Genomic DNA, 26,140 nt, shown 5'->3' on the forward strand with positions numbered 1-26,140 from the left:
TATGTTTTGTTGAGATAATTTACTTCTTTAAATAAACTTGAATTTTTGAGTTTTAGAAACCCCCAAAAATGCATTTCAAGTATTGTTCACAGTGAGCTGTAAAACCATTTTGTCATTATTTGTGTTTATTCTTCTTAAGTCCTGTCCCTTTTGGAACCACATTCAAATTTCTGCTTTGTTGTATCCTGTATTTAGATATGCCATATGCTAGTCTCATCAGTGTTCAAAAGAATCTACATCAGTCATTAGTTAGCTCTTTAGCTAGTATTTTTCCCTGTAGCAAAATTCTAGCTAACTAGCAGGCTAATCTACATCAGTCACTACTTTGCTAGCTAGTTGCAGTGTGCAAAACCTTAGCTAGCTAACCCACATCAGTCATCAGCTGGTTATCTAGCATTTTGCTAACATTAGCCAACTTAAGATGTGTTTATATGTGACTTTTACAAGTTTCTCGCCAACATCTTTTTACCATCTTTAATTTGTTTTTCTTCTTGACATAGATGAACCTAGCACACTGCATATCTACATACTGGAAATAGGAAAGTGTTGACTAAGGTTCTGCCAGGTACCAAGCGCGCCCAACTGTTATTGGAGCACAGACACAAAAGGGGTGTGACTTAAGAAGGGTCACTTGAAAATATTAAATTATTGACCATTATTCACTTTAACAATTTTTGAAATACAATTTGTTTGCATGTCTAAAACTCAAAGATTCAAGTTTATCTGAAGAAGAAGTGAGTAAGTTGCCCTGAAACTTTGAGTTTTCTTGACTTTTTTTTTTTACAGTGTAGAGAGAAGAGGCACCAATAACCAGAACCACTCTCCAGACCCACAGTGTTAGGGAGTGTTATTGCAATCCTAAAACATACACACACACACACCAACAAACTGCCTTCCTGTTCATACAGTTGCACACAACCCTTCAGTATGTATGACACCCCCTCCCACTGCACTTTGAGTGGTCTTACTGCTCTCTTTGCACCTACTGCAACGGCGTAAACCCATAAGGCTTATGGTCGCCACACTCGCCACTCTGATGGCTCAAAAGGCTGCATTGGCAAAGACTCAAAACTTGACCGGAGATTGCTAAAGGAACTTACTCTCCCTCTTTCACGTTGCCTCTATGCACCCAAACACAGTGACTGATTATCTTTATAGACATTATAAAAACTGAACCTTGCGTATATAAAGGCACAGCAGCCTCATCTCAAGGGTACCACTCTTGGAGCTTAGAGAGAGTTCAGCATTAAAACAACCCCCCTTTTGCTCTCCAGCCACGTTATTCAGTGGTCAGTGCACCATTCAAAGCTTTCTTCCTCCCTTTTTTCAGGGTATGTAATGACTATTTGCTACAGACTGATATACAGTAAAACATGTTTAAAATCAGTGCTTTTCTGTCTGTTTTTATTGAACTTTTTTGTTACTTAAATTTTTTGTTCACATTATATCATTTTTTTGGTTGACCTCTATCCCTGTATGATCATATTAAAATATAACCAGACATTTGGAGTCCTCATTTTTTAATTTTAATAACCCCTTTTATCTTTCTTTTATATATATTTTTGTTTCTTTGTATTCAGTTTATCTACCGCTACTATTACAAATGAATATGCACAGTAACACCCATGCCAACTGGAGTGGGAAGAGTTTTTAGGAAGTGTGTTACCTACAATCAAATCAGGTTTTGAACTATCCACCCCTCGCCTTTAAAGAGTTTCCTTCATGTGAAGATCTACTTTATCGCATGTCTGTGTAATAATCGAGCGAAATCTCTCTCTTGGTGTGCCATCATTGATCGATCTGACCCTCATCGAAGCCAAACCGCTTGAGGCACACTGGTGTTTTCTGTAGGTTTACATGTGTCACGGTCTGATATTCACACACTGGAAACCTCTTATCTGCAGAATGGACTCCTCTCCCACACCCAACATTATTTCAGAAGACTTGAGGCCAATCATACGCACTAAAGAACCCATACGAGAGTTTCAGTGAAGCCCATCATTTACCTGCTGGTGGCAAATGCTCTGTATGCAACCTGGTGTCTACTCTTCTTTTGTCTCGAGTTTACCAAGGGAGTTGTTTCTGATTTAACTATGTCTTATTTCTCTCTCAGAGGTGACGGTGGTGGTGGTGGGTTATAGGGGCTGGGTGGGGAAATTCTAAGGGCTTACTGTAGCATCTCTAAGCTCCTTGGGGCTATAGGGCGGGAAGGGGTGATGTGTGGCTTTGCGTTAAATGTGTTATTTACAAAAGTGATTGTACTGTTTTGTATTGTTGTGTAGGAAAAGTGTTATGTATGCATATTTTCAATAAAGCATTCAGGGTTTTAAAAAAAAAAAGGCCCATGGAAGTTTGATGGGGCAAGAGATTGTGAAGGCCCCAAGAACAAAACGCATCCCTCCCACCCGTTAACACAGAAGGGGGATCCAGGTCGGCCCTGAATCACTGCTTTTGGTAAAGCATGTGCCAGGGGGTCTGCAGTGGACAACACTGGGTTGAACGTGTCAAAATTCTACTTTGTATTCAGTCGTTTATTTCTTGAAAGCAATGTCTGGAGCCAGACCATCTGGTAAGAGGCTATCTTCAATGCCATTAGGAATAATAAGAACAATTGCCAATAAAGTGACGTTATTTTGAGTAAGTCTTGTTGTTCGCCATACATTTCTATACAGAACTTGACATTTACTTAAGAAAGCAGGTGCATGAAGCATGGTGTAAAACTTGAAGATGTGTTCTTTGTAGACCCAAAGGGTTCAATATTATAAATACACTATGGAGTAAATAACCACATGAACTTAAACAGATAAAATACACAATAAAATCATGGAATTGTGAAATAATCCAATATATTAATCCAATATATTTTTTTAGCTTTGTTGCTTTGCAGGCAGGTTAAGTGACCCTGCCCTGTTTGCCTCCTTGACTGACAGGAAATGGCTTTGTGATGAAAAGTGGTATTATGAAACAAAAGGGCCATTGGGGAAATGTTGGAAAAAGGACCCTTTGAAATAAAAATGCTGGACTGAAACACAGATGACCTGCAATAAACCAGTTATTGTGAAAAAAGACATCAAGAAACATTTAATAATAATGACAAGTTTTTAAATGTACTGGATTATTTCACATTTTTGTGATTATATTAAATATTTTGTGTATTACTTCATGATGTTTTTTGATTTATAATGTCATGTTACTATATACCACTGGGGCTTTACATAAATCTGCAATATCAGACTCATTGCACCACCTGGTGGTATATTTCTAAGTCTAAGTAAAACTAAAAACCTTTAGACAAATATTAATTTAATTAAATACACTTTCAACACAACAATATAGGATAAAGACCCAGTTAACCTTAAAGATCTGTACAGGAACAGATATAGGCAGTGGTGGAAGACGTATGCAGGGTTTTCACAAAAAAAGTAAAGCAAGTAAAGACCTTTAAAGTAAAAGTCCTCCATTCAAAATCTTACTTAAGTAAAACTGCAAAATTATCAGCATCAAAATAATCAAAGTATACATTAAATATGCCTTTACTGCAGAGAAGATGCAAGCTGTATGGACTGTTTGCCTAAAATGACTTTTGTAAGATGAAGGTCTCTTCTCTTCCTGACAGAGATAAGTATAGAGGGCTGCCAAAATAAATAAATAACTGGCTTAACAAATCAACTAATATGCCATTAAGCACACCAAAAATAATATTAAAAATAAATGTAGGCATTCATTAATTTATAAAATGTGACATAAATTGTTATTTCTGTTTTAAATGTTAAATTAAATAAAATTGAAAATTAAAGAGGAAAATAAATAAATGCAGAAATTAATACAAATGCAATTTAATACAGAAGCCAGTCAAAGCAGAAATATCAATTTATGTCACGTTTTATACATTAATTAATGTCTGCATTTAATGGGATATTAATTTCTTATGTAATTAATTAATGTAATTATTCACATTCCATTACCTTTTTTACTCATTTAGTCATTGTTTATCTATTATTATTTATTTATGCTTTTGCCAGTTTCGGTGCTAAACATAAACAGCACATTATATGAACATGTCATATATTCACTACAGAAAGCAGTTGATATTGGTCGTCTCTAGAAGGGAATCCTTGATTTGCGATACTCTCGCGAAATTTTAGCCTTTATTTGTTCATTGTGCACCTTGTACAAACTAGTCATGGTTTATAATGTGACAACGCTGTGCTTAAAATCTTAGTAGGTTTAGGGACAGAAAACAGTTAACCTATTTGGGGTTGGGGGAAAATCATAGTATTTGTTAAAATGATCACTCTCGCGAGATCTTTCGCGGATCTGGAGTTCCCTTCTAAACAGGACCGTTGGTTTGTTTTGCTCCATCTGGAAGGGGAGGGGCGTAAAAATGACGTAACACTGCTCCTCCCTCTCCCTCTCTCTCTTTCTGTCAGTGTTTCCCTCTGCTTCACCGTCTCGTCCAGTGTCTACAAGCCGAAAACAGAGCACCATCGAGGGGTCTAACTGGCTGTCAAACCGAGCTCCTGGGGCAGTCATGGCGGCGCCGTTAGCCCACTTCGACGAGGACTGGCAGGATTTTAACGAGTTCAAGCCGTCCTCGGCGTCGGCCGAGCAGCTAGACCAGCTCAACTCCAATGTGGGCGACTCGTCGTCGGGCCTAGACGATTTCTCAGACCTGGACAACAGCTTCTCCGGGGAGATCTGCAGCTTCAAGTCGATGGAGGACCTCGTCCACGACTTCGACGAGAAGCTGACAGTGTGTTTTCGAAACTACAACACCACGACGGAAAATATAGCCCCCATCAAACCCATCACAGAGGATAATTACCTTAAAGACGACGAGTGAGTGTGACTTTAATGCGGGTTTTATTCACGCTAACTTTTAATCTCTTAGCTAGCTAGCCACATTAGCCTCACAGGGCTAACCTAACGTTAATGTTAAAGCCCTACTCCGGTGAGGGTATCTGTAGCCTAGTTAGCACCAATCACTGTCGTCCGAAGTTTAATGTTATCTAGTTTGAGAAACCAGAATACATTTTCTGTATTTTTGTGTTTTAGTGTATAGCAAAATGTCTTACATATGTTTAATTATTTGGCTGACTTGAATCAAAGTTGACATTGAGAACTACAGAAGCAGCTTACATGTTGTAGTGTTACGATTGACAAATGGAATTTATTAACATATTTTGTTTGGTACTTGAAGAGATGAAACGAGTTACATGTTAGTTGTGATGTTGCTTGTATTAATTTGTGTGTGAGAAAGACAGAGGAGAGGGGAGGGGTCATGCCACGTTACCAATACTTAATTTCATGCTAGATTTAGCTATTAAACCACTAATCCATTGGCTGTTGACTGCTGCACTCTTGCTCTGTATCTTGAATATAGTTGTAACTTGTTTTGCACAGCTGATCAAAAGATTATAAAAGTCGCAATGTGTCCCTGTGCAATAGCCAAATCACCGAAGCTGCATTATTTTATTGTATTTTATTTTTTACATTATAATGAATGACTCTAGTGCTGTAGAAATGTCCTGGTCTACAAATCTTTTACCTTAAAATGTAAGCAAGCATGCTTGCTTGGAATAGTCCCCAGCAAATCTCATATCATCCTGATTTTTGTTTTTTGTTTTTTTTCCAGTGAAAATGAAAATAATCATTTAAAAATGATCATTCCTACTAATCACAAATCATGTCGCAACTGTCAAAATTATCTCAATGTAATCTCAATATCACAATACAAGGATAATTATACACAATACCTATTTCGATACCACTGCTAAAGAAAATAAAGTAAAAGTAGGATAGTTCACCAAAAAAAGTACTTATATGTAGTGAGTGTACAGATAAAATCACTGAACACTCTGATAAGGATTAAACTAGGGCCACAGAATATATCAATATTGTATCCATATTGAGATATGACAAAATGCTGTGTTAGATTTTGGACATCATTATATCATGATATGGCAGAAGTTTTTTTTCCTGGTTTTAGAGGCTGAATTACAGTAAAGTGATGTCATTTTCTGAATTTACCAGACAGTTCTAGCTGTTCTGTTATTTACCCCTATTTTACTTATTTTATCCACATTACTGATGATTATTTATCAATAGTCTCACTGTGTTCATATTTTGTGAAAGCATTTATCATCTCTTATATTGTCACAATATCGATAAATATCGATGTCTAGATATTTTGTCAATATTACCCAGCCCTAGATTGAACTGAGGTCAGTGAATAGACTCATACAAACATAATCCCTCTCTATCATTACCCAAGACCCACCTGAAGTGTGTAGCAGCACCCACAGCCACAGAGATCCCGCTCTTTGTCTACACCTTCTTATTCTTATTATTTTGCTGTGCTTTGGATGCTTTACCAACCCACAACATCAGTATTTGACGTCCTGGGAATGAGACTCAACAATCAGATATCTCTCTGGTGCATTTACAAACGAACATCTTACTTTTTCTACCTTTAAATTACCTTCATCGTATGAGACAAAACATTTTGACTTGACTTTTTGGAGCCCTACTGTTCCCTCTTACTGCAAACAGACAAAATATGTCATGTTACATACATTTAATACTGATTTCAGGAAAGGTTACACTGTCGGCATCTGTTCTTACCACCGTAACAGCCCTTGTTATCTCAGTCGGAGGTCCTCTGTAGTTATTTTATCTTGTAGACTCTCAAATGTCACAACTACACAATTACATGACAGCATGCTATTACTTCCCAGCACCCAGTCACATCAATCCCACGCCAAGCACAGATGTCATGTCACTGTAACTACAGAGCTGTGTAGGCTGTGTAATCACACTCCACTTTTGCCTTCTGCCTTCTTCTTCTTTTCCTTATTCGCTTGCATCTGTCATTGCAACATTGTGGCACTGTTAGATCTGATCACATAATGTACTGCATGTACGTTTCTTCTGCTTTACCAGACAGGATGTTAGTCATGCATGCCCATGTACACAAAAGTGTTGCTTTACTTTGAAATTTGGACATGACTGAACTAGGACTAGGGTGCAAACTTCTTTGTGAATGTTCAAATCATTGTTTTTTTGTTCTTTTTTTTGATGGGTAGCTTTGATATGCTAGGGATATGTAGCTTTTTCTTGCTTTATCTAATTGTAAATTGATTATTTTTTGGACTGTCAGCTGGACAAAACAAGACATTTGAAGATGCCGTCTTGGTCTCCTACACTGTCCATGTTAAGGAGAATGTAGGACTGCTCATCAGACAGGGAAAGAAGCATCTCTGGTTGTTGTAGGTAAAGAAAAAAAGAGGATGGAGGGAATAGGATAATTGGACAGCAGCCTGGCGAAGCCCAAAGAGCAGCGCCAGGCTCACTGAGAGTCTTTTCTGGATGGCTGCACTTTGCAGGACGTGCCTAGGCGCTTAACAAGTTCTCCAGCAAGACCATGGCTGAGACGAACAGTGAGGATGACAAGGAGGAAATGTGTGTGTGTGTGTGTGTGGGGGGGGGGGGGGGTTGAATGAGAGTGAGAGCAAAATGTGTTTGTGTTAATGCCAAGTCGTGCATGTGGATTATATGTGTGTGCCCATGTGTGCAAGATAAAACAACATCCACATAAATATATTCCAGCACAAACTGGCAGTGTCGAAGTAGAAACAAGACAATTGGTCCCTTGAAATCTAGACTAGTCTTGTTTATGTAAATGCTCTCAATGAAACTGAAGAGAAGAGAGTGTTTTGGCAGTCACTCACGTGTCCGAGACAGTGTCTTTGCTTGAGGCACAAAATATATTTCCTGCCAGCCTTTGCCCTATTTAGAGCCACCCCTCAGCCCCCCACTCCCCAAGCTGTGCATGAGCACTTCAGGGAGAAACATGCGAGTTACATAAACATTTGTCTGTGTGTGTGTGTGTGTGTGTGTGTGTGTGTGTGTGTGTGTGTGTGCGCGTGTGTGTGCGTGCAAGAGAGCGGGTATGACGATGCAGAGTCACAGTGACACATGGGTTCACAGCATCCATCCTCATTGCTCGCAGCAGTCAGGACCAGAAATAATATAAACACAGTGACTTGCATGTGCAATTGGATTTTATGTTCTGCATAGACTTGATTTTCTGTCAGAGTGTTTGATATGGGTATAAGCTTAAGTTTCTTTACAATACGATAAAGATATAAATCTGCAATGATAGGATTTCAATTGGATTCAGGGGCATGCAATTGACACAAGACAATATCATATGCCTGTAATTATGCAAATGAGGGCCATCTCTCTGCTTCATACGTGAATGTCACAAGCCAGAATCCTATAGCACCCTACAATTGTTGAAGGACACATTACAGAAGTTACACTGCACAAACTACACAAGCTTCCCAGACTGAAGTTTAGTTTTAGCCTCATGTCACTATTGTTAATAATAAGGATAATGATAAAAATTGTAATTTTTACACCCCTTGTGCTTGAAAACATACATAAACTTTACAATTGTTGTTCACCATTTTCTTTCCAACAGGGACCACATGAGGGGCGGTTTCATTCAGTATTTCTAAAATTGCACTTAACCTTTAATAAAGTAGAGGTGCACCAATTGCAAGTTTCATGGCTGATAGTTGATGTTTTACCAGTCTGATCTGCTGATTCTGATTTTGGCCAATGTTGTAACTTTTCTTGAATGGAGAATGGAACTGTGTTCATAATAAAACACTTACTATTAAATAACTTTAACAGTTTCTCCAATCGTGCTTCAGATTACTGCTAGGCCTTGTCCTCCTCTCCTCTTTTCTCTCTTCCCTCCATCTTTCCCTTTGTCCAACCTTTCTTCTCCTGTCTTCTCTCACTTTTTCATGTCCTCCTCTCTGTTTCTCCTTATCTTCTTTCTCAGTGCACAAGATGTGAAAGTAATGACGCATTACATGCTTACAAGATATTATTAAGATTGTAGTGCCTGAGGGAGTATGATCTCACACACTCTCAGATACAGGGAAGAAAATGTAAACAAAACAACGTGGTTGACTGACATGGTGAAACAACTTGCTGTAGTAAACCTGTGCAGAAGAAAAAAGAATTTAAAAAAGTCTGGATGAGAAAATGTTTGGGGAGATGTGATTTACAGGGATTGTTTGTTCTTCAGCTTTAGCAGGAGGTCAGTTTGTCAGTCTGTCAAAAGTAGTGTGCTGCTAGCTAATGTTAGCTTGAAGGACTAGAAAGTTTACCGTTGTGGCAACACCGTCAGCTGCTCAGCTGCTTCGTCCCTGTGTCGACGTATGTGTGGCTGTGACCAGCGCTGTTGGTTGTGACATTACTGTCTATATTCCTATGCACATAACGTGACCCATTGTGTGTGAGTTTTTTTGATTGGTACAGAATTGGCCGGCCAGTCGCCAGCCATGGCCGATCAGTCTGAAAACGGGCCAGTTCCGGTAACAAGTCAGTCAACTGGTGCATCCCTATAATAATGTCTCACACAAATCCTGAATAAAACAACTAAGCAGAAGTATAACGTGCAGAGCTTTACAAACACTGCAAGTTTTGACTTGATATCAACATTTGGTTAAGAAAAAACAACTACAATCTTGCACATATTTTGCAGCAATCCCTCAAATCTGGTAAGCAGCAAGTTTTTGAAAAGATGAGGGATTTCGCAGTAAACTTGTTTGTTAAACAGGCTCTGCTCCACCATCTGCTCCACTGTGATATGTCCTCTGCCAACTTGCCTGCTGTAGAGTACTGTAAACATTCAACAGTCTGTTGGTGTAAGGATGACACTGTTTCTAAATGAGCTGAAGGGCTCTAATGATATAAACAAACAGTTCTTACATGAGTTCCTGAGTTCCATATGGGCTACCAAAAAGTCACCGGAACTCTGCTTTAAGGTTGAACGACCGTAATTGCATCAGTGTTTCTCACCGGGGAATGTTTACTGAGGACAAATGACGTATGACTGAGGAGCTGTTGCGTTCGTCAGTGGATTCAGACGACTGCTGTGAGGTGCAGCAGCAGGAACACGGTGAAGTGGTGAGGGGGTGGTCAGACAGCAGGACACACTGTAACACTGATAAGTAATGCCGTGTCACAGTCAAAAGAGAAGGAAACGGGGTTTGTCTTATCTGCTGAGTCTTCTGTCCTTGACTCACCACTGTATTCTGGTTCTCATATGATATTATTCTCTGATCCTTTCCTCCAGGGTGTGGAATGCTCTGACAGATAATTATGGCAACGTGATGGCTGTGGACTGGAAGACATCGCACACTCGCACCCTACACCTGCCCACCCTCAACCTCACTGAGCATGAGGTACCACAGAGACACACACAGACACAAGCACACACTAAACACACAGGCTGCATTGTCATACTTCTGCACTTCTGTTTTCTTTGAAATCTCACTTTGTAGGAGAGATGCCAAATGTCAGCAGTATGCTCCGCTGCCCTCAATCTGCTTAACCACCTGTTTGTTGTCTCATCCAAGTTGTCTCTTCGGTCTCTCTCCCTCCCAATCTCTCCCCTCCCTCCCTGTCGGACAGAAGTTGGACAACCAGTCTCTGGACCTGTCAGATGACGAGGAGCTGAGGGAGCAGATGGATATGCACTCCATCATTGTCTCCTGCATCAACGATGAGCCGCTCTTCACAGCTGAACAGGTAGCTTTTCACGCTCCCAGTGGTATGTTGTTGCATTCATTTGATTGTTTTGAAACATGTTCTTTACTAAGGATATCACAATTTCAATAATAAATATAAAGAGTTTCAATAATTCAGTCAAAAAGGCAGAATCAGTTATTCTCCCAATAAATATTTGTCTCCACCCCCTCCTACTCAGTAGATGCCATATAGACTTAAATACAAATTTGAAAATGCTAAATACAGTTGTCGGGACATAAAACCAAAAATCTGTTGATCTTCACAAACCAAGATTCAGTGGTTCATAAATGGAATCACTTTCAGTGCTGTGTGTGTGTGTGTGTGTGTGTGTGTGTGTGTGTGTGTGGTTAATGTTAATATAGTTCTGTTCAAAAAGTGTTTTTTTTAATTTTATGATGTTTGAGTTAAAAATCAAGTGACTGCACTCAGTTTTCCATATTTTACTGAGAGATGCTTTGTTTTTTGTCTCTGTTGTTTTCTGACTTTTTGCATCTGCAGCATACTTACATAATATGCAAATTCCTGGGTGTGTCATCCACTTGCCTAATCATAGCCTTAGGATCACTTGGATACTTAACCAAACTTTGAGCAACATGCCATAAAAAGAGATGAGTCACAAGTAACACAGATGAGCAGCATGTGTCATTTGAACAGTCCTGGTAGAGTGAGACATGTCAGCAATGCTGTCATCATGTCAGCTGTGTGGAGCGATTTCTAGCTCAAGGAGAAAAAAACAAAACAGCTGAGTGCAATTTGTGCATGTATGTAATTTATTTAAATTTCATATGATTGTTGAAGAGCTGACCAATCAAAAATGCTGCTAAAAGTTGTGTGTGAAAAGATTTAAATAGAAAGAAGATTGTGATTGTTTGTGTTTTATAAATTATTTTACATTACAAATATGCTGTTAGAATTGTTTAACCGTAACTTAAACTGAGGGGAAAAAAACATGATTTTCTCTTATTGATTATTAATAATTAATTGGTCAGTGGTCATGGTTGTGGTTTCAGTATCAGATGTAAAATCGTGGTATTCACATCCGTAATGTTTTTCTGTATGTAACAATGTCAGTTTCTGGTCAGGATATTTCTTCCTGAGAAGCTTTTATAAATCTTATGATGATCTAAAATAGTTTTCAGAGGGACGAACTACAAACAGACTGAACTGAGTGGAACTAAAAATAACAACCTGGGAAAATGAATTTACTGTCAGATAAGACAACAACTTTGATGTTTCTATTAGCATAAGTAGGACCGGCAGTACCTTAGCACACACCAGAGGTAAATTAAGGTAATATTACACAGGAAAACACTGTTTCGAGCTTTTAACATCCATGTGTAAACTGCAATAATACCACCTGGATGACAAACTTCTTCCTCTGTATCCGCAAAACAAACATAAACAGTGTCTAAAATGCAGCACCATCCAAAGTGTGAACATGTTGTGGTCTGTTTCTTGTTTAGGTGATAGAGGAGATCGAGGAGATGATGCAGGAGTCTCCAGACCCAGAGGACGACGAGAGTCCCTCACAGTCTGACCTGTCCATGCTGTCTCAGGACCTCCACGCTCTGAAACGCTCCGGCTCCAACACCAGCTACGAGGACCGTGAGTATACCACTGTGTTTGTGGTGCATTAACAAGCAGAGAATAAATCACGTACATCTGTTAATGTTGTTGTGCTGACCCGCTTGTGAGACAGAAGTGTGTTTCACACTCTGCTGCCATTTGATGGTTATTTGAATCGCTCAGTGAAGTGTAATAGGTCTTGCGGTCTGGTACACGAAGAAACAGCTACATACACACACACACTCGCATACTCAGTAACTTTCTTACGTAACGTGACAAAAGCAATTACGTTGTTCCTACATGTTATATAATCAACAGCATATATTTGGCTTGAACACAATTTCTGATACCAGACTGGTACAGACTGAGCATCTGCATCCAGCTTGCCTTCAGGCCATACAAAATTAATTTCAGAAATCTGCATACATTAACTACAAGATTGGGTTTGGACTACAGCTGGGTATCAGAACTCAGTACCTTCGAGGTATCAACTGAAATAGCCCAGTTCAAAGTACAGCAGAAACCTCTCACAGTGATTTATTTTTTATGCAGATTACCATCTGAATTACATTTGTATACTTTATTTAGTACATGAATAAAAAGCTTTACGATTTACTGACTTTTATTATTTCAGAACACATTACAGCTGTTTCAAGTTACTATACAAATTAAATTATGGTACTGTGTATGATTCAAATATACTATAACACAGTGCAGTACTGTAGTTTCACTGCTGCATCTCATTTTTGGCAGGTGGTCATGAGCCTGGGGGAGAGAAAATAACTTCCTATTTCCTGTCATGATTTCAGTGTGCATGCAGCAGGTAGCCTGCTGCAGGCGGGTTACCACAAGGCAAAGTACCATGGGTGTAAAATTTAAAAAACAGCATTCCTAAAATGAACACTGTATGTAGATTACTTGCTTACTGTAAACAAATTTGTATAGGAATGATTCTGTCCCAAACTTTTTGATCCATGTAAGATGATCCACTGTGGTATCAAAACTGCTCAGGTTAAACGATACCTGCATTTGATCCTTTTTGTTCCCAGATTGAGAAAAAAAATGCTATTTGTAAGGTTTTCATGAATATTCCTCATTGAAATATTATGTGTTCCTTTCAGGAATATTTTGGCTCTCAAAGTCAACATGAAATAACTGAATACTCATCAGATTCACTATACTGTCACACAAACTCAAACATACTACAAGCTCACGCTACGCCACGTTACTTCCTCCTAATATATCCACACACCATCCTCAGGGTTGCGCCAGTTGTCTGTGTCTGAGCTCACGGAGACTTTGGAGGAAGTGGAGACGGCCATTCGCCGCTACAGTGAAGAACTGATCCAGGCTCTGGCCCTGCGAGACGAACTGGACTATGAAAAGGAGGTACTTTGACAAATTATTAGCAGCATTCAGATTATTTTAAAGTCATAATCAGTTAGCAAATCGCCAGTGATTTGATTTAAAGACGACCATTTGAACATCTGTTGAGTAGTGAGAACAGACTGCAGCGCTCACAGCGTTCTCTAGGTCAGTGACAGAGGTTAGTGAATCACAGCAGCTTTATTTTTACAAGCTAATTTGCTCTTGATGACTCAAAGCGTATTTTTTAGAGAATATAAAAATAGATTTCTCTACCAAAATAATTACAGTTTGATTGTGAAAACCACCAAAAATTAAAGAGTTTTGTTTTTAAAACAGGTGAAGAACAGTTTCATCTCGCTGTTGATCGACGTGCAGAACAGACAGAAGGAGCACCGTGAGCTGCTACGGAAGAAGAAGAAAATCAGAAGTACGACTACAACCGGGCCCAACGGCCAGAGGACAGCGAGTACGCACATACCAGGCACGGTGAGTCATGTGCTGACACAGAGTGGGAGGCATAAACAAAGAGAAACGCACGTGTTCCCTGTGTGCATGATTATAATGACAATCAGTGAGACAGACACGTGAACACAGCAGCACACCTCTTCAAAGTGTAATCAGAAATGCATGATGCATGACCTGACAGACAGTTTGCATGGGAGAGCTGCTTTTAAAACAACATCGAGGGTTTGTGTCGAGCCTTTTTCCTCCTTTCCCTTCTCTCATCTCTCTTTGCTCTCTTTTTCCTCCTCCCTCTCGCTCCTTGTAGCTCCTCACTCTGGAGGGACTCTCCAATGTCATTCAAAATGGCATCCGTCAAACTTTTGGCAACACAGGAGGGGACAAACAGGTGCCCCTGCTCTTTCTTTCAACTCACATCCTTTTTCTCTGCAGATATTTTCTGTCCTTTTTTCTTTCTTTTTTTTTATCACCAGCTTGTTTGTTTCCTTCTCAGCAGCTACCACTGGTGTTTGGTGTCATTTATTTAACCCGTCTTTCTTTTATTCTAATTGTTTATTTTGCTTTGTTTTGGTCATTTTTGAACAACTTAATTTCTGATCATCATAAATTCAATTTATCATTTTTACTCTGTTGTCATCTTATTATTCATTTATTTTAAGACAAGAAAACATAATCATTGCTTTATTTAGCTTTTGTTAAAGTGAACATTTACTCTATTAAGTCTCTGAAAGGTTAAAAACCAATCTCGCTTTCATACAACCCTGCCCTGCTAATCGTATGTTCATATGTTGACATCATATCTTATCTCTTGCGACTTTGAAGCATTTTTTGTTGTACAATGAAAATACATGTGGCAGTAATTGACACCTGCATGTGTTCTTCCATCGTGTCTTACGTGATCTTCTCTGTTTCAGTACCTGACCACAGTAATCCCTTATGAGAAGAAATCTGGTTCCCCATCAGTAGAAGACCTCCAGATCCTCACAAAGAGTGAGTGTAGCACTGATTGTTTGTTTTTCAAGCTTTTGAGCAGTTTTCTTTGTTTTGCCTCAGTTCATGTTCTGTTTCCAAAAAGTAATGTGCTGCTCTCTGCCTGCTAGTTCTCCACGCCATGAGAGATGACAGCGAGAAGGTACCTGCCCTGCTAACAGATTACATTCTCAAAGGTAAACACACAGACATCCTCAATTGCTTCGGCCAAAACTAAATATGTAAATACATAAATAATTATATAATTGTATGCTTAAATAAATAAATATATAAATATTTTTGTAATTTAATGATTGCATAAATAAATATATAATTATAAAATAAAATGCTTAAATAAATGAATGAATAAGTATATAATTTAAATAATGAAATTTAATGAGACCAAAGTAGATAAAGAAATATGGAAATAAATAAATAAATACACAAGTTTAACATGTTGGCTATATGTTTAATTTTAGATTTTATTTGTTTATAGTGACTTTAAGCTGTAATTTATTACACTGTATATTTTTTATTTGCGAAATTACATAATCATGTTTTTGTTTTCACCATTTATCATATAATCATGTTGATTATAAGCATTTAATTATATCATTTATAATTATTAGTATTTATATATTTAGTTTTAGCCTTTAAAACCCTCCTTACACATCAAGTTGGTTGATTGCAGTAATTAAAATAAAAATTCAAAGCAATGAAAACTTACGGTGTTTAGAGTTCACAGAGGTGACTTCTGTTCTTGTCAGCTTCAGCTGGCATTCAAACATCCTGCACTCTGTTGCTTGAAAGCAGAAGCGCAAAGTTCATTTCTGTTTTGTTTTTTTCCAGGGAAGCTGGTGGTAGAAAAATAAATAGTATCACTCAAACACAGACATGAATTAATGCTTGCTTGTTGACCTTTGCCTTCCTTGTCTTTCGTCTGTGCTGCATTGTCCTTTGGGTAGCTCTGGTATGAGAGCAGTGGAGACCGAGGTTTGTGAGGCACTGACACATTAACACAGATTCTTCACCTTCAGCCTTTTCTTCTGAGTCCTGTCAAACGCCCCTTTCTCTTTCTCTTTCAGTTCGTCTTTATGAAAGCCTGGAGAGGCGAGTGAGGAAAAAACATTCTGCTGATCCGTTTTCTAAGTGTGATCTAAATTGCTTTCTCTCCTGTCTTTATGGTTTGAAAGCAGGTGGGGAAAACAGTTTTTTTTTATTGTCAGGATCATTTTTTGTTGTTTGATGTAATTCTCATTTTGGCTACACTACCCATGTTCCAAAGAGGACTGAAGGTAATCGTATTTTCCTCCATGTGAGTTTAATAGTGGTGCACTTCAGCCTCATGTAGCTGAAATGAGTATTACAACATTAAACAATAATAAAAATGTTCCTGATGTATTTTTTTTCTCCATTTGTGAAAAAAAGTTTTGAACAGTTTTTTCATGATATTTTTTCTAAGTTACTGGTTAAATCTGGTTAAAAATTGCGTGGGTGGGTGAGTTTGTACTTGTTTTGTTTTTTTTGTCAGGCAAATTTTTCGACAAGCTTTTTGCTCATTTTTGTGTGTAAAATTATGTAATTAATCCAAAAATCAGGGCCAATTTTTTAATGAATAATTATCCAATATATTCAGAAAAGCAGAGCCATTTTTTAAACATAAAAACTATCTCATAAATTCAGAAAAACTGAGCCAAGCTTTTGGGTTTTTTTACATGAAAAATTGTGATTATTTTAGAAAACAGACCCAATTTTTTTTAATGATTTTTTTTTTACATGAAAATAATAAAAATAAATTCAGAAAAAAACAGAGCAATGCAATATGCACCTTTATTTTTCTGTTTGTTTGTTGTAATATTCATTTTGGCCTCAAGAGGCTGAACGCCTGAACTTTTCGCCTGTTTTCACAGAAGGAAAAAAGTAACTTGGAAAACTGATCCTGGCGAAACTTTTTTAAATATGTTAAGTCATAAACACAGAAGAGATCCAACAAGTTAGATCAGACTTGCTGTGGGAAATGGATCACCAGAACTTTTTCTCTCACTTGCCTCTCAAGGCCTCTGTACATCTTCGTAGTACCACTGTCTTCCTCCCCCAGAAGCAGCAGCCTTGCCTCCCTCGCTCTTCGCTGTAGTGTCTATCATGCTGTGCAGTGCTTGTGGCTGCACTACACCTACCCTGACACACACAGACATGCGCTCATCCACATGATTCCCTCTTTACCGTGAGCTTGTAGTAGCAGCTGTTCACGTGTCTGCTCTTCTCTTTTCTCACCCCACATTTTCTCACCCTGTGGTAGCTCCTCTTCCATCGTTTCCAGCTCTCCTTCCTGTTTGGATCAGAGCAGCATCGATGATCAGCTGATCTCCTTTTGTCTCCACAGTTCTCTGTCCCACGTAAAGCCAAAAGAGAGCCTCCTGTTTCCAGAGCCACTCATCAGACCATCAGAAGAGACGGTTCTGGTAATCCGGAAGAACCCGGATCATGGATTAAAAATCCAAATCCTTCCTCCATATTTTTCAACACATAGACTTTCTTTCCTTGTGGCATTTTTTTTTAACTCTGCCACTGTTGTTTCTCCTAAGATTTTAACTCTAGATATAACTCTTCAGCCTGTATAGTTCTTTTCATTTGTAATGTTTTAACTTTTTAATGCCTGAATGCTACAACCCTTTATATCCCGACTGCATGATGACTTGTCTGTGGATGCCAGTAATCAGTATTAGTCACCTCCTGATTAGCCAGCAGCTCTTGAATGGAGAAAGCAGGCCTGTGTGAGGGAGATGAAGTCCAGTCCAGCCTGTCTGCTTTGTAAATTCGAATGCGTTTGCATCCATGTCGTTCATGCTTGACGGGGGAAAACAAATCCTGGCTGAATTTCTGAATCTCAAAGTGCCAGGCTGGTTGTGATATCAAGCATAAATCCTGTTTTTCCTGTATGGAAAGCTTTGAATTGTTGATTGATTGCATTATAATGTCTCGGGGTTGAAAACTCTGCTTGCTAAGGATCAAAGAGCAAACCCTCTGATTTTAAAATCCTAAATCATGATGCCACCTGTCTTTGCATGTTGGTTTTTTGGGTTTACGCTCAATATTAAGCTGTCAGTTGAATGTGAAAATGAAATATTTTGTATACGACTAAGAGAAATTGCACAGTTTGGGATCTTTTTACTTTTTGACAAAGGGAAAAAAAAGTCTTGAGAAAGTTAAAGCTGGATGATCAAAACTTGTAAAGCATATTTTTTGAGCAAGGGGGTTGTTTTTAGTGAGATTAGGGACTCGCCAGTAGCCACATCATTTTGTAAATGCTGTCCATTTGACCTCTGAGCCCTCGAGTAGTGACCGCCATCCCCAACAACTTTATCACTTCCCCAGAAATCGTCATTACATAAGTCTTCGAATAACCTTATATGATATTTTTGCATTAGTAAAAAAAAAAAATGACTGCACTGGTCACATTGTTAGAAAATTTAATGTAGTTAAGATAATTTTAGGTTTGATAATTGTGTAGTTCTGTAAAAACCCTTTAACTGTTGTGTAAATTTTGTGGTAGCACTTTAGTCTGTCAGTGATCTGGTCAGTCATGTAGTAGTGGAATATGTGGTGGAGGTACCCAAGAGTACATCTCATTATTTTAGCTTAAGATAGTGGTGCCAAAAGCACGTCAACATGAAGAAGTGTTGTCATGCATCCCGTTCCATCAATTTACCTTTTGGTCATCATGAGCATGAGAATTAAAACAACTGTAAAGGGGCACTCCACTGATTTTACACATTACAGTTTACTTACATGTCGTACAGAATACTGCTCAGCCTGTAAAAACAGTTACTGAATGAGGACCTTTGTTAAAGAAAATAACCCTGATGAAGTCATGGTGATAAGGGTGCGCTGATCACAATATATTGGCTCGATTCCAATTATGGGGTCTGTTTATCTTATAAAACAAGCAGATACCTGGAAAGAAACAAAGATGGATTTTTTTTAAAGCTGCTTATGTTTGACTGTAGATTTCTGAGTTCACGAGATGCACCTGAATGCATCATGTAGTTCCTGTCCCTGTGTGTCAAACTCTGACACAGAGATCAGAGGACAGAAGCGTGTCCCTAAGTGAACCCACAACACAATAGACTCTCCAGTGTTAAACCACCGATTAACCTGTTTAGCACAAATATTGTCTGGTATCAATCAGTGGCTGATCAATCGGAGCACCCTTACATGATGATGTCATCAGGATCACCTTGACTTGAGACTAAGAATGTGTAACAGGAAGCCTGTGTTTCAAACTCAAGGTGCTTAGAGATGGAGGTTCCAGTGTTTTCAGTCTAAAAGTCAGAATATCTCAGCCTCTGCCTCATCCATTTTTTTTCTGTCTCTCTTCCAAGTCTCCAAACTCCATGATAGTGCAATAATAAATCACCAGAGCGCCCCTTTAAAAACCGTGTACCAACCAATCAAGCGCTGCCGTGTCATCAGCAGGTCGGTTCACTAACGTTCAGATCACCAGCTACTACAGGTGCACCACACACTGTCGGATCAGGTCTAGTCTAGCTCTCAGGTACGATCATCAGTGTTAGCAGATTAAAATCTTGTTCTCAAAGGTACTGACATTCCTGAGTCTTTATATTATGTTCTATCAGCTAGACTTCAACTCACTGAACTTTTATCTTTTCAACAAACTTCTCTAAATACCTGGACGAGCAGGTGGAGGTGATCACGATAACCTCCTGACTAAATCAGGGTAGCATTACAGATGTTGATTTTTATTGTCATTTGTTGAAACACACTTAAATGCTGATTAGACTCTGCTTAGTAGTAATAGTAGTAGGTGCAGCCAGCAGTTAAATGGCACAGGCTGCAGTAGCATCCGCTTGGTGTAGCAGTGAAGTAGTGACGATAGCGTAGATGCAGGTGTAACATCTAGTGGCAAACTTTGATTCTCTCTTTAAAAAAAAAGTACTCTTACTTGTTAATTTTTTTAAAGCATGTCTCTCATGCATGTGTCCGGATGAAAAGGGCATACAAAGATGAAAGGGGTGTGATAAAGTTAATGGATGTTGGGGAAAATTGCACGAACGGTTGCTTAAATTTGAGCGGTCCATTTATTCTTTTGTAAAGGAAAAACAAAGCTTGTAGTGCTATATTTAACTATTTATATGTAACTGTTGTTTCTACTGTTCTCATCTTTGGAAAAATTCACCGACTAGCATACGCTGCACGCACTTTGCTGCTGCAAGCACATTTCTAATAATGATTAATTTGTCTTGTTTACAAACATGTTAATATCACACTAAAGGGACAAGTGCATGGAAAAGCAAATTATTCATTTCAACTGTTAATATCAAAAAGGGCGAATTTAAACATCAGAAGGCTTGTGTCAGTGAAACACATAAGCTGTTTTAAGAAAACATCCCTCACTCGATCATAATCTTACAAAAGCTTAAATGAAAATGACGCCTATTGTGTAAATCTATCTTTTGTGGTATAATAAATGAAATGGCAACCAGTCAGCGTGGAAGTTACTGGAGGATCCCGTCTCAGGCCAGAGCCCCTCGTCTGGTCTCCTGTTAGCAGACATATCAGTGTAACTACAATTTAGAGATTTATATTTATATATGTACAACAAAACAAGCAACAGAAAAAAAGAGGCTGCCTTTGTAAATGCCAGATAATTTTTGTACATTAAATCGACTCCTTTTTGTTTTTAATGCAATATAATTCCCCAGTTTGGGGTTTTATGTTTACTGTCTCATGTGGTACTGCAGTAAATTAATTTATTATGTAAATGTTCGTTTTGTAACCATATTATTGACTGTAATGGTACAAGTGTTTTGTGCCCACATTGCATTGCAACTCATTTCAAATAAATTAATATGTGAAAATTGATTGGTTTGGGCTCACTGAGTGTGTGTATGTGTGTGTGAGAGAGGGAGGGAGAGAGAGAGAGAGACATTATTTTATCATGATTTATAATATACAGTAGTTTAATTACATGTAATTTATTTTGTTTGTTGTTGTAGTTGTTTGGGGGTTTTTTTCTACTTCTGACAGCACTGGTTTCCAATCTGGGGGATCTGACCCCCACTAGGGGTCACCAGAGCTTCACAGTGGGTCGTGCTGGATAAGAAAGTTTTTTTTTTTTTTAATGTTCAGTAGACTTGTATCTCAACATGTCATTGATTTCTGTGAAGAAAACCAAATGGAATTGTTATTTTTCAATTTTAGATTATTATTTAAGTTGTAAACTTAAAATCTCACATGATAAGAGCAATATTCAAATTATTATTATTAATGTATTATTGTTAAAATTAAAAAAAAATACAATTGTATAGAAAGTTAGTGAAATATCTGGAAAAGTCATCTCTGATGCAGCAATCATAATCTGCTCAAAATTTATCTAAATTGCTCATTTTACACAAACTTCCTGCAGTTATTGTGTTTATTATTTTGATCAGTTGTACAGTTAACTAGTTGTTCTGTACCGTTACTGATATGCATTGAATATAATATTAAATATGCATAAAAAAACACCACTTAGTCAGGGGTCGTCAGTTTACTTGGTAGACAAGAGGTTTCTTAAGGGAAAAGGTTGGAAATGACCGACCTACAACATCACCTCAAGAGAACCTGAAAAATAAAATTTTATAATTAATATATTTCATTCCATATTCATAACTTAAACACATTAAAATACGTGAAAGTGTGTCCTGATAACTATTCTTGAATATTTCACAAGACTGTCTTGAGTAAAGTAAAACCTCAGTGCAGTGAGAATGATCAGACCTGAAGCTTGTCACGTGAATGATTTGCTGTATTTATTGGAAACTATGAGCCAGAAAAGTAGAAACCAGGCAGTTTCTGTCCCTGTTTTTTTTTTTTTTTTAAATATTTTTATATCAAATGGTATTTCTCAATACTGAAATCAATCAGGTGTGCTGCGTAAAAGTTGCTCAGCAATCCAACAATTAAACAGCCTTTATTACGAAACATCTTCAGTCTCATCCAGCTGGACACCACCGTTTGATCTGATGGCGTTTGCTCTCTGAAGTTTCTGAACTTCGTCATTCAGCCTTCAGGTAGCATGAAGGGGACACGAGAAAGACCAGGTTTCCTTGGATTCACCAGACAGACAGGGCAAGTTTACGACAGGTTTTGCTACTCCATTAACCGAAAAGCATCCAAAGACATGTGAAGATGACTGCAAAAGTTTTCCAGTCATGGAGATCTGATTGAAAATGAATGTCTGTAAAGTTTTTTTTTTTTAAAGTTACGAGTACTTTTCTTACAAAATTACCACATAAAAACACAAAAGTATTTTTTCTAAAGGGAAAAGTATAGAAAACAGCTTAAAACAAGTATTGTCGGTTTCTTTAGTCTTGTTTTCAATGTGTGCTCTGAGTCTGTATTTAATGATGCAAAGTTTTATTGTTGAACGTATCCTTTTCAGACTTCATCCTTCCCACTCGGTGCGTATCTTCGCCAGTTCGTTTAAATGTCAAGAACGTGACATTCCCACTTCCCTTCCTCTTCTAGTTGCAGCAGTTCTTCCAGGGATCTTGTCATGAGTCACGTTTGGCTCATCTTCCTTCACTTTTCGCTGTAAGAGAGAACAAACGTCTCCTCGGCTGCGTCTGACCTCTTTACAACTACAGTGATGTTTTAACTTATGTGAAAACATCCAGCTCCAGTGTCCCGTCGGGTTCAAAGGTCATCGTCAGGTCACAGGTTGGTGTCAGTGAACATGGTGTGCTCCTTCCTCACAGTGCTGAAACCTTTGATGGTGTCAACAAATTCCTCATCATCCATAAACTGTGAGGAAGAAGGACAGAGCTTGTTAAATGGAAGGATACAGGACTCCTCATTTTAAGACACTTTGATGTGTTTAAATAGGTATTTCTGCATCCGTGTAAATGTCCAAGTGTATTAATGTCTAGTTGTTCACCTATCACTGTGAAAAAAAGAAAAGTTTATAACTTAAAAATAAACCAACCAGCAAAGCCTTTTTGGGTTCACTCAACCAAGGGATAATTATTTTAATTTCATTTATTATTACACAGGAAATGATTTAAAGTAACATTACAGATGATAAAATCAGTTACAGTTAAACAGGCCTGACCCAGTTGAAACTGGTGTCAACTTAGGTTAAGAAGTCCACTCAAAGGGCTGTCTTAAGTTTGTCAAACTGAATATTTCTATTCAGATCTAATCATACCAATGTTAAGTACTTATATAATTACATTGGATCAACTGCAGACTATGTGTCCTTATTTGACCTGTACTGTACTACAGTATAAGTCCATAATGTCTCAAAGCAATAAGTGAAGCTTATCAGTCACACACACATACTACATAGTTGTCAAATCAGTCGGTGGATTCAAACCAACAATGTTTTCTTATTACAGAGACAAATAATCAAATATGGATTTTTTTATGAACACAGTTTTCTTAACTTCAGGACATGAGCAGATGAACAGTAATGTTAAGTTTGACAAATTTGAGATAGTTCTGTAAGTGAACTTAAGCACACGACTAGATCTGAGTATTAATGTTACAAACTTAAGGAAGTACTTGAAGTGAACTCGTGTAAATATGAAAATTAATATTTAGTTTGACAAACTTAAGATAGCTCTTTGATCGAACTTCTTAACCTAAGTTGCCACAACAAATTAGCCCTTAATTGATGAAACTCTTTACAGCTGGTTGTTTTACTTTTTTAAGTTTTCACAGCTTATTTTTCCAGTGGTATATTGGTGCATGCTTGTGAAAATGTGTACAAAGCTTGTGTTAGATCTCACTAAGACAAATCTATTCTTTTGTCTAAGCCCAGAATGTTTAGAAAATGCTATGAGAACGGAGTGGTCTGAACAGGTTCAGCATACGTTTTTGGGGTCTCTCACCATCCCACTGTCATGGCCTGAGATGTTTGGGTCCCACGCTTCGTCGTCCCCTGTGAGGGGCTTCCCGTCCATCACCTGGCTGACGCTGCGCCTCAGGGAGTTCACACTGAGGATCCCCAGCTCGCCCTGAGGAGGGGCCTCATCATCGGGCTCACATTTGGCCTCCAGCACTTCCTGTTGGGAGCAGAGAAAAATAGGTATGTACAAAAAGCATGCGTGCAGCTTTGTATTTTGCGTGCATTGGTGTGATGTTAGCATTTACCTCTATCTTCATGGTGAAGCCTTTGAGTGTCACACTGTTGGAGAAGCCTGTTGTGTCAGGTACGGTATCAAACTGAAAAGGAGAGGACAAAATGCAATGGAACAGAACAGGAAACATGGACTGTGTGTGAAACTATTCACCCGGCCATTTATTTATGGCATTATATTTGTGCCTGGAACATTTTTTGCTAGAAAATGAATTTGATTTTGTGGAGATTTTGTTTGATCAAATAAATCAATCCTTGCATATATAATTTCTCTACAAAATACAATTAATGTGCTTGCAAAAATCTCTTTCTGTTCCCAAAATGTCCCATTACACACTCAGGAATGAGGCACAAATATTAATTCATAGTTATATGGCTCAGACTGCAGATAGCTGGCTCAAAACATCTCACAATACAGTATGCATTACATTTCCTCGAACATATCCTCCAACAGTCATTATTAAATGAATGTCTCCTCACCAAGACAGAGTTGCTGGGTGGATAAACGGCCATGGGGCTCCTCTTCTGCATGGGCAGGGCCACCAGTGGGGGCCTCTCTCTGGTGAAGGGGGGTTTGTTCAGAGCCTAGCGCAGGATCAAGACTTAATTTAAGTTTCTTGACAAGAAGTTGACAGTCCTGCTTTTTGCTGCTATCTGCTGTAAGCTCCCAAAAGTGATGTCACACTGTACTGCACGACACACTCTGTTTTCTGGACCTGTGATGTGGGGATCATCCCTTCCCTCGGCTGTCACACTTGACACACTGTAGAACACAAAGTAACTGTCTCTTACCTTATGAAGCATGACACCTAAGATGACGGCCAGCAGCAGCAGGGCGATGCCTGTCATCACCACGATGAACCACAGCTCTCGGACAACTGGCTGGCCTCCCTGACCTCCCTCTGCCCGCTCACCACCCCCTCCACCTCCTCCTCCTCCGGGAGGAGTGGGGTCCAGTGAATCTGGAGGGAAGGGTTTTAAATACATCCACAATTTGTTTGTTCCTGTTGATTTGTATCTCATCTGAAGTTTGATAGTAACTACATTTATGACATTACAAAAATTTGGTAGGTAGGAAGTCTTAAGTCTAAACATGTAGCCTCCTTTTTGGGATATTTACAATAACACTCACTCAGGAGAGAAAAGAAAGAGAGTGGGCTAAGATAACAGACTCCACCATATCCAGTATCCACTGTGTAAAAGCAATAAAACAGCCACCATACGGATTAAGCAAGTAAGCTAACACTACTGTCAGATAATTCACTGCTGTTAGCTAGTTAGCTACTACTACAGGTGGAAAAGTGAAAGTTTAACAGTTTTCCTAAAGTTATTAGAGTTTACTTAAGATTTTGGGGAATTAGGATGCTTGTGCAGTACACATTTCCTATCTTCAGTTAGGTTATGGACACTGACTTAGGAACTGTTCATCTGCAGCCTGTTGCACCGGCTGTGCATAAGTTCTGTCATAGCCTTGCTATAACTAAAATTACTAGTTGTAATTTATGCATAACTAAAGTAAAGGCTAGTGCACCACAGAGATGAGTCAGAACATAATTCTAAGTTAAGCATGGCCCTAGGATAGCAAATAATATTTTTTTACAGGATAGCTAAATCAAGATTGGCTAGTAGTCTTTGCCTTCGTTGGTTTGGATCGTTTAGGTTGGATTATGGATTTAGGCATGAAGACTGTGATTGGGCAGGTTTAGGCCAGTTGTTCCCAAACTGAGGGGCAGGCCCCCCTAGGGCTGCACAGATGACCAGGGGAGAAATACAGAGTGAAATTAAGTTAAATCAACATGATTTATGTAGGAAAAATAAACAAACAGGAGTTTGCTGATGTTGTCATGTTGACCTTTATTTAACTAAAAAACATCTGGAATCCTTTTTAGTCCATTGCTTCCCCAATTATTGTTAACATTTAATAATAATTGTGGGGTAGGGGGGCTGAACTTTTCATTGGATTCTGAAGGACGGCATGCCAATACAAGTTTGGGAACCACTGGTTCAGGATAGCAATATCAG

The 26,140-nt window shown here is 38.5% G+C and overlaps 2 protein-coding genes across 4 annotated transcripts; one reads left to right on the forward strand and one right to left on the reverse strand.

Moving 5' to 3' along the window:
* Positions 1 to 4,433: 4,433 nt before the first annotated feature.
* Positions 4,434 to 20,859, forward strand: fez2b (fasciculation and elongation protein zeta 2b). 3 transcript variants are annotated; one of them, XM_084737309.1, is made up of 11 exons: positions 4,434 to 4,839; positions 10,157 to 10,265; positions 10,495 to 10,611; positions 12,075 to 12,216; positions 13,439 to 13,566; positions 13,882 to 14,031; positions 14,315 to 14,395; positions 14,922 to 14,997; positions 15,108 to 15,173; positions 15,942 to 15,969; positions 17,360 to 20,859. In XM_084737309.1, exons 1-10 carry the CDS (start codon positions 4,532 to 4,534, stop codon positions 15,950 to 15,952), a joined length of 1,188 nt encoding a protein of 395 aa, XP_084593435.1. In that variant the 5' UTR covers positions 4,434 to 4,531; the 3' UTR covers positions 15,953 to 15,969; positions 17,360 to 20,859. The 3 variants fall into 3 exon arrangements, with proteins under 3 accessions (XP_084593435.1, XP_084593434.1, XP_084593436.1); XM_084737308.1 differs by lacking the exon at positions 15,942 to 15,969; XM_084737310.1 differs by lacking the exons at positions 14,315 to 14,395; positions 15,942 to 15,969.
* A 1,203-nt stretch (positions 20,860 to 22,062) lies between these two features.
* Positions 22,063 to 25,105, reverse strand: LOC146314255 (usherin). Its single transcript, XM_084737070.1, has 5 exons — positions 24,911 to 25,105; positions 24,599 to 24,703; positions 24,133 to 24,204; positions 23,871 to 24,044; positions 22,063 to 22,782 (listed from the first exon to the last, which is right to left on the reverse strand). The coding sequence occupies exons 1-5, from the start codon at positions 25,103 to 25,105 to the stop codon at positions 22,693 to 22,695; spliced, it is 636 nt and encodes a 211-aa protein (XP_084593196.1). The 3' UTR covers positions 22,063 to 22,692.
* Positions 25,106 to 26,140: the final 1,035 nt, after the last annotated feature.

The sequence above is a fragment of the Lutjanus erythropterus genome, chromosome 15 (genome assembly GCF_056507025.1).
Source record: "Lutjanus erythropterus isolate fLutEry1 chromosome 15, fLutEry1.hap2, whole genome shotgun sequence".
Classification (NCBI taxonomy): Eukaryota; Metazoa; Chordata; class Actinopteri; order Lutjaniformes; family Lutjanidae; genus Lutjanus; species Lutjanus erythropterus.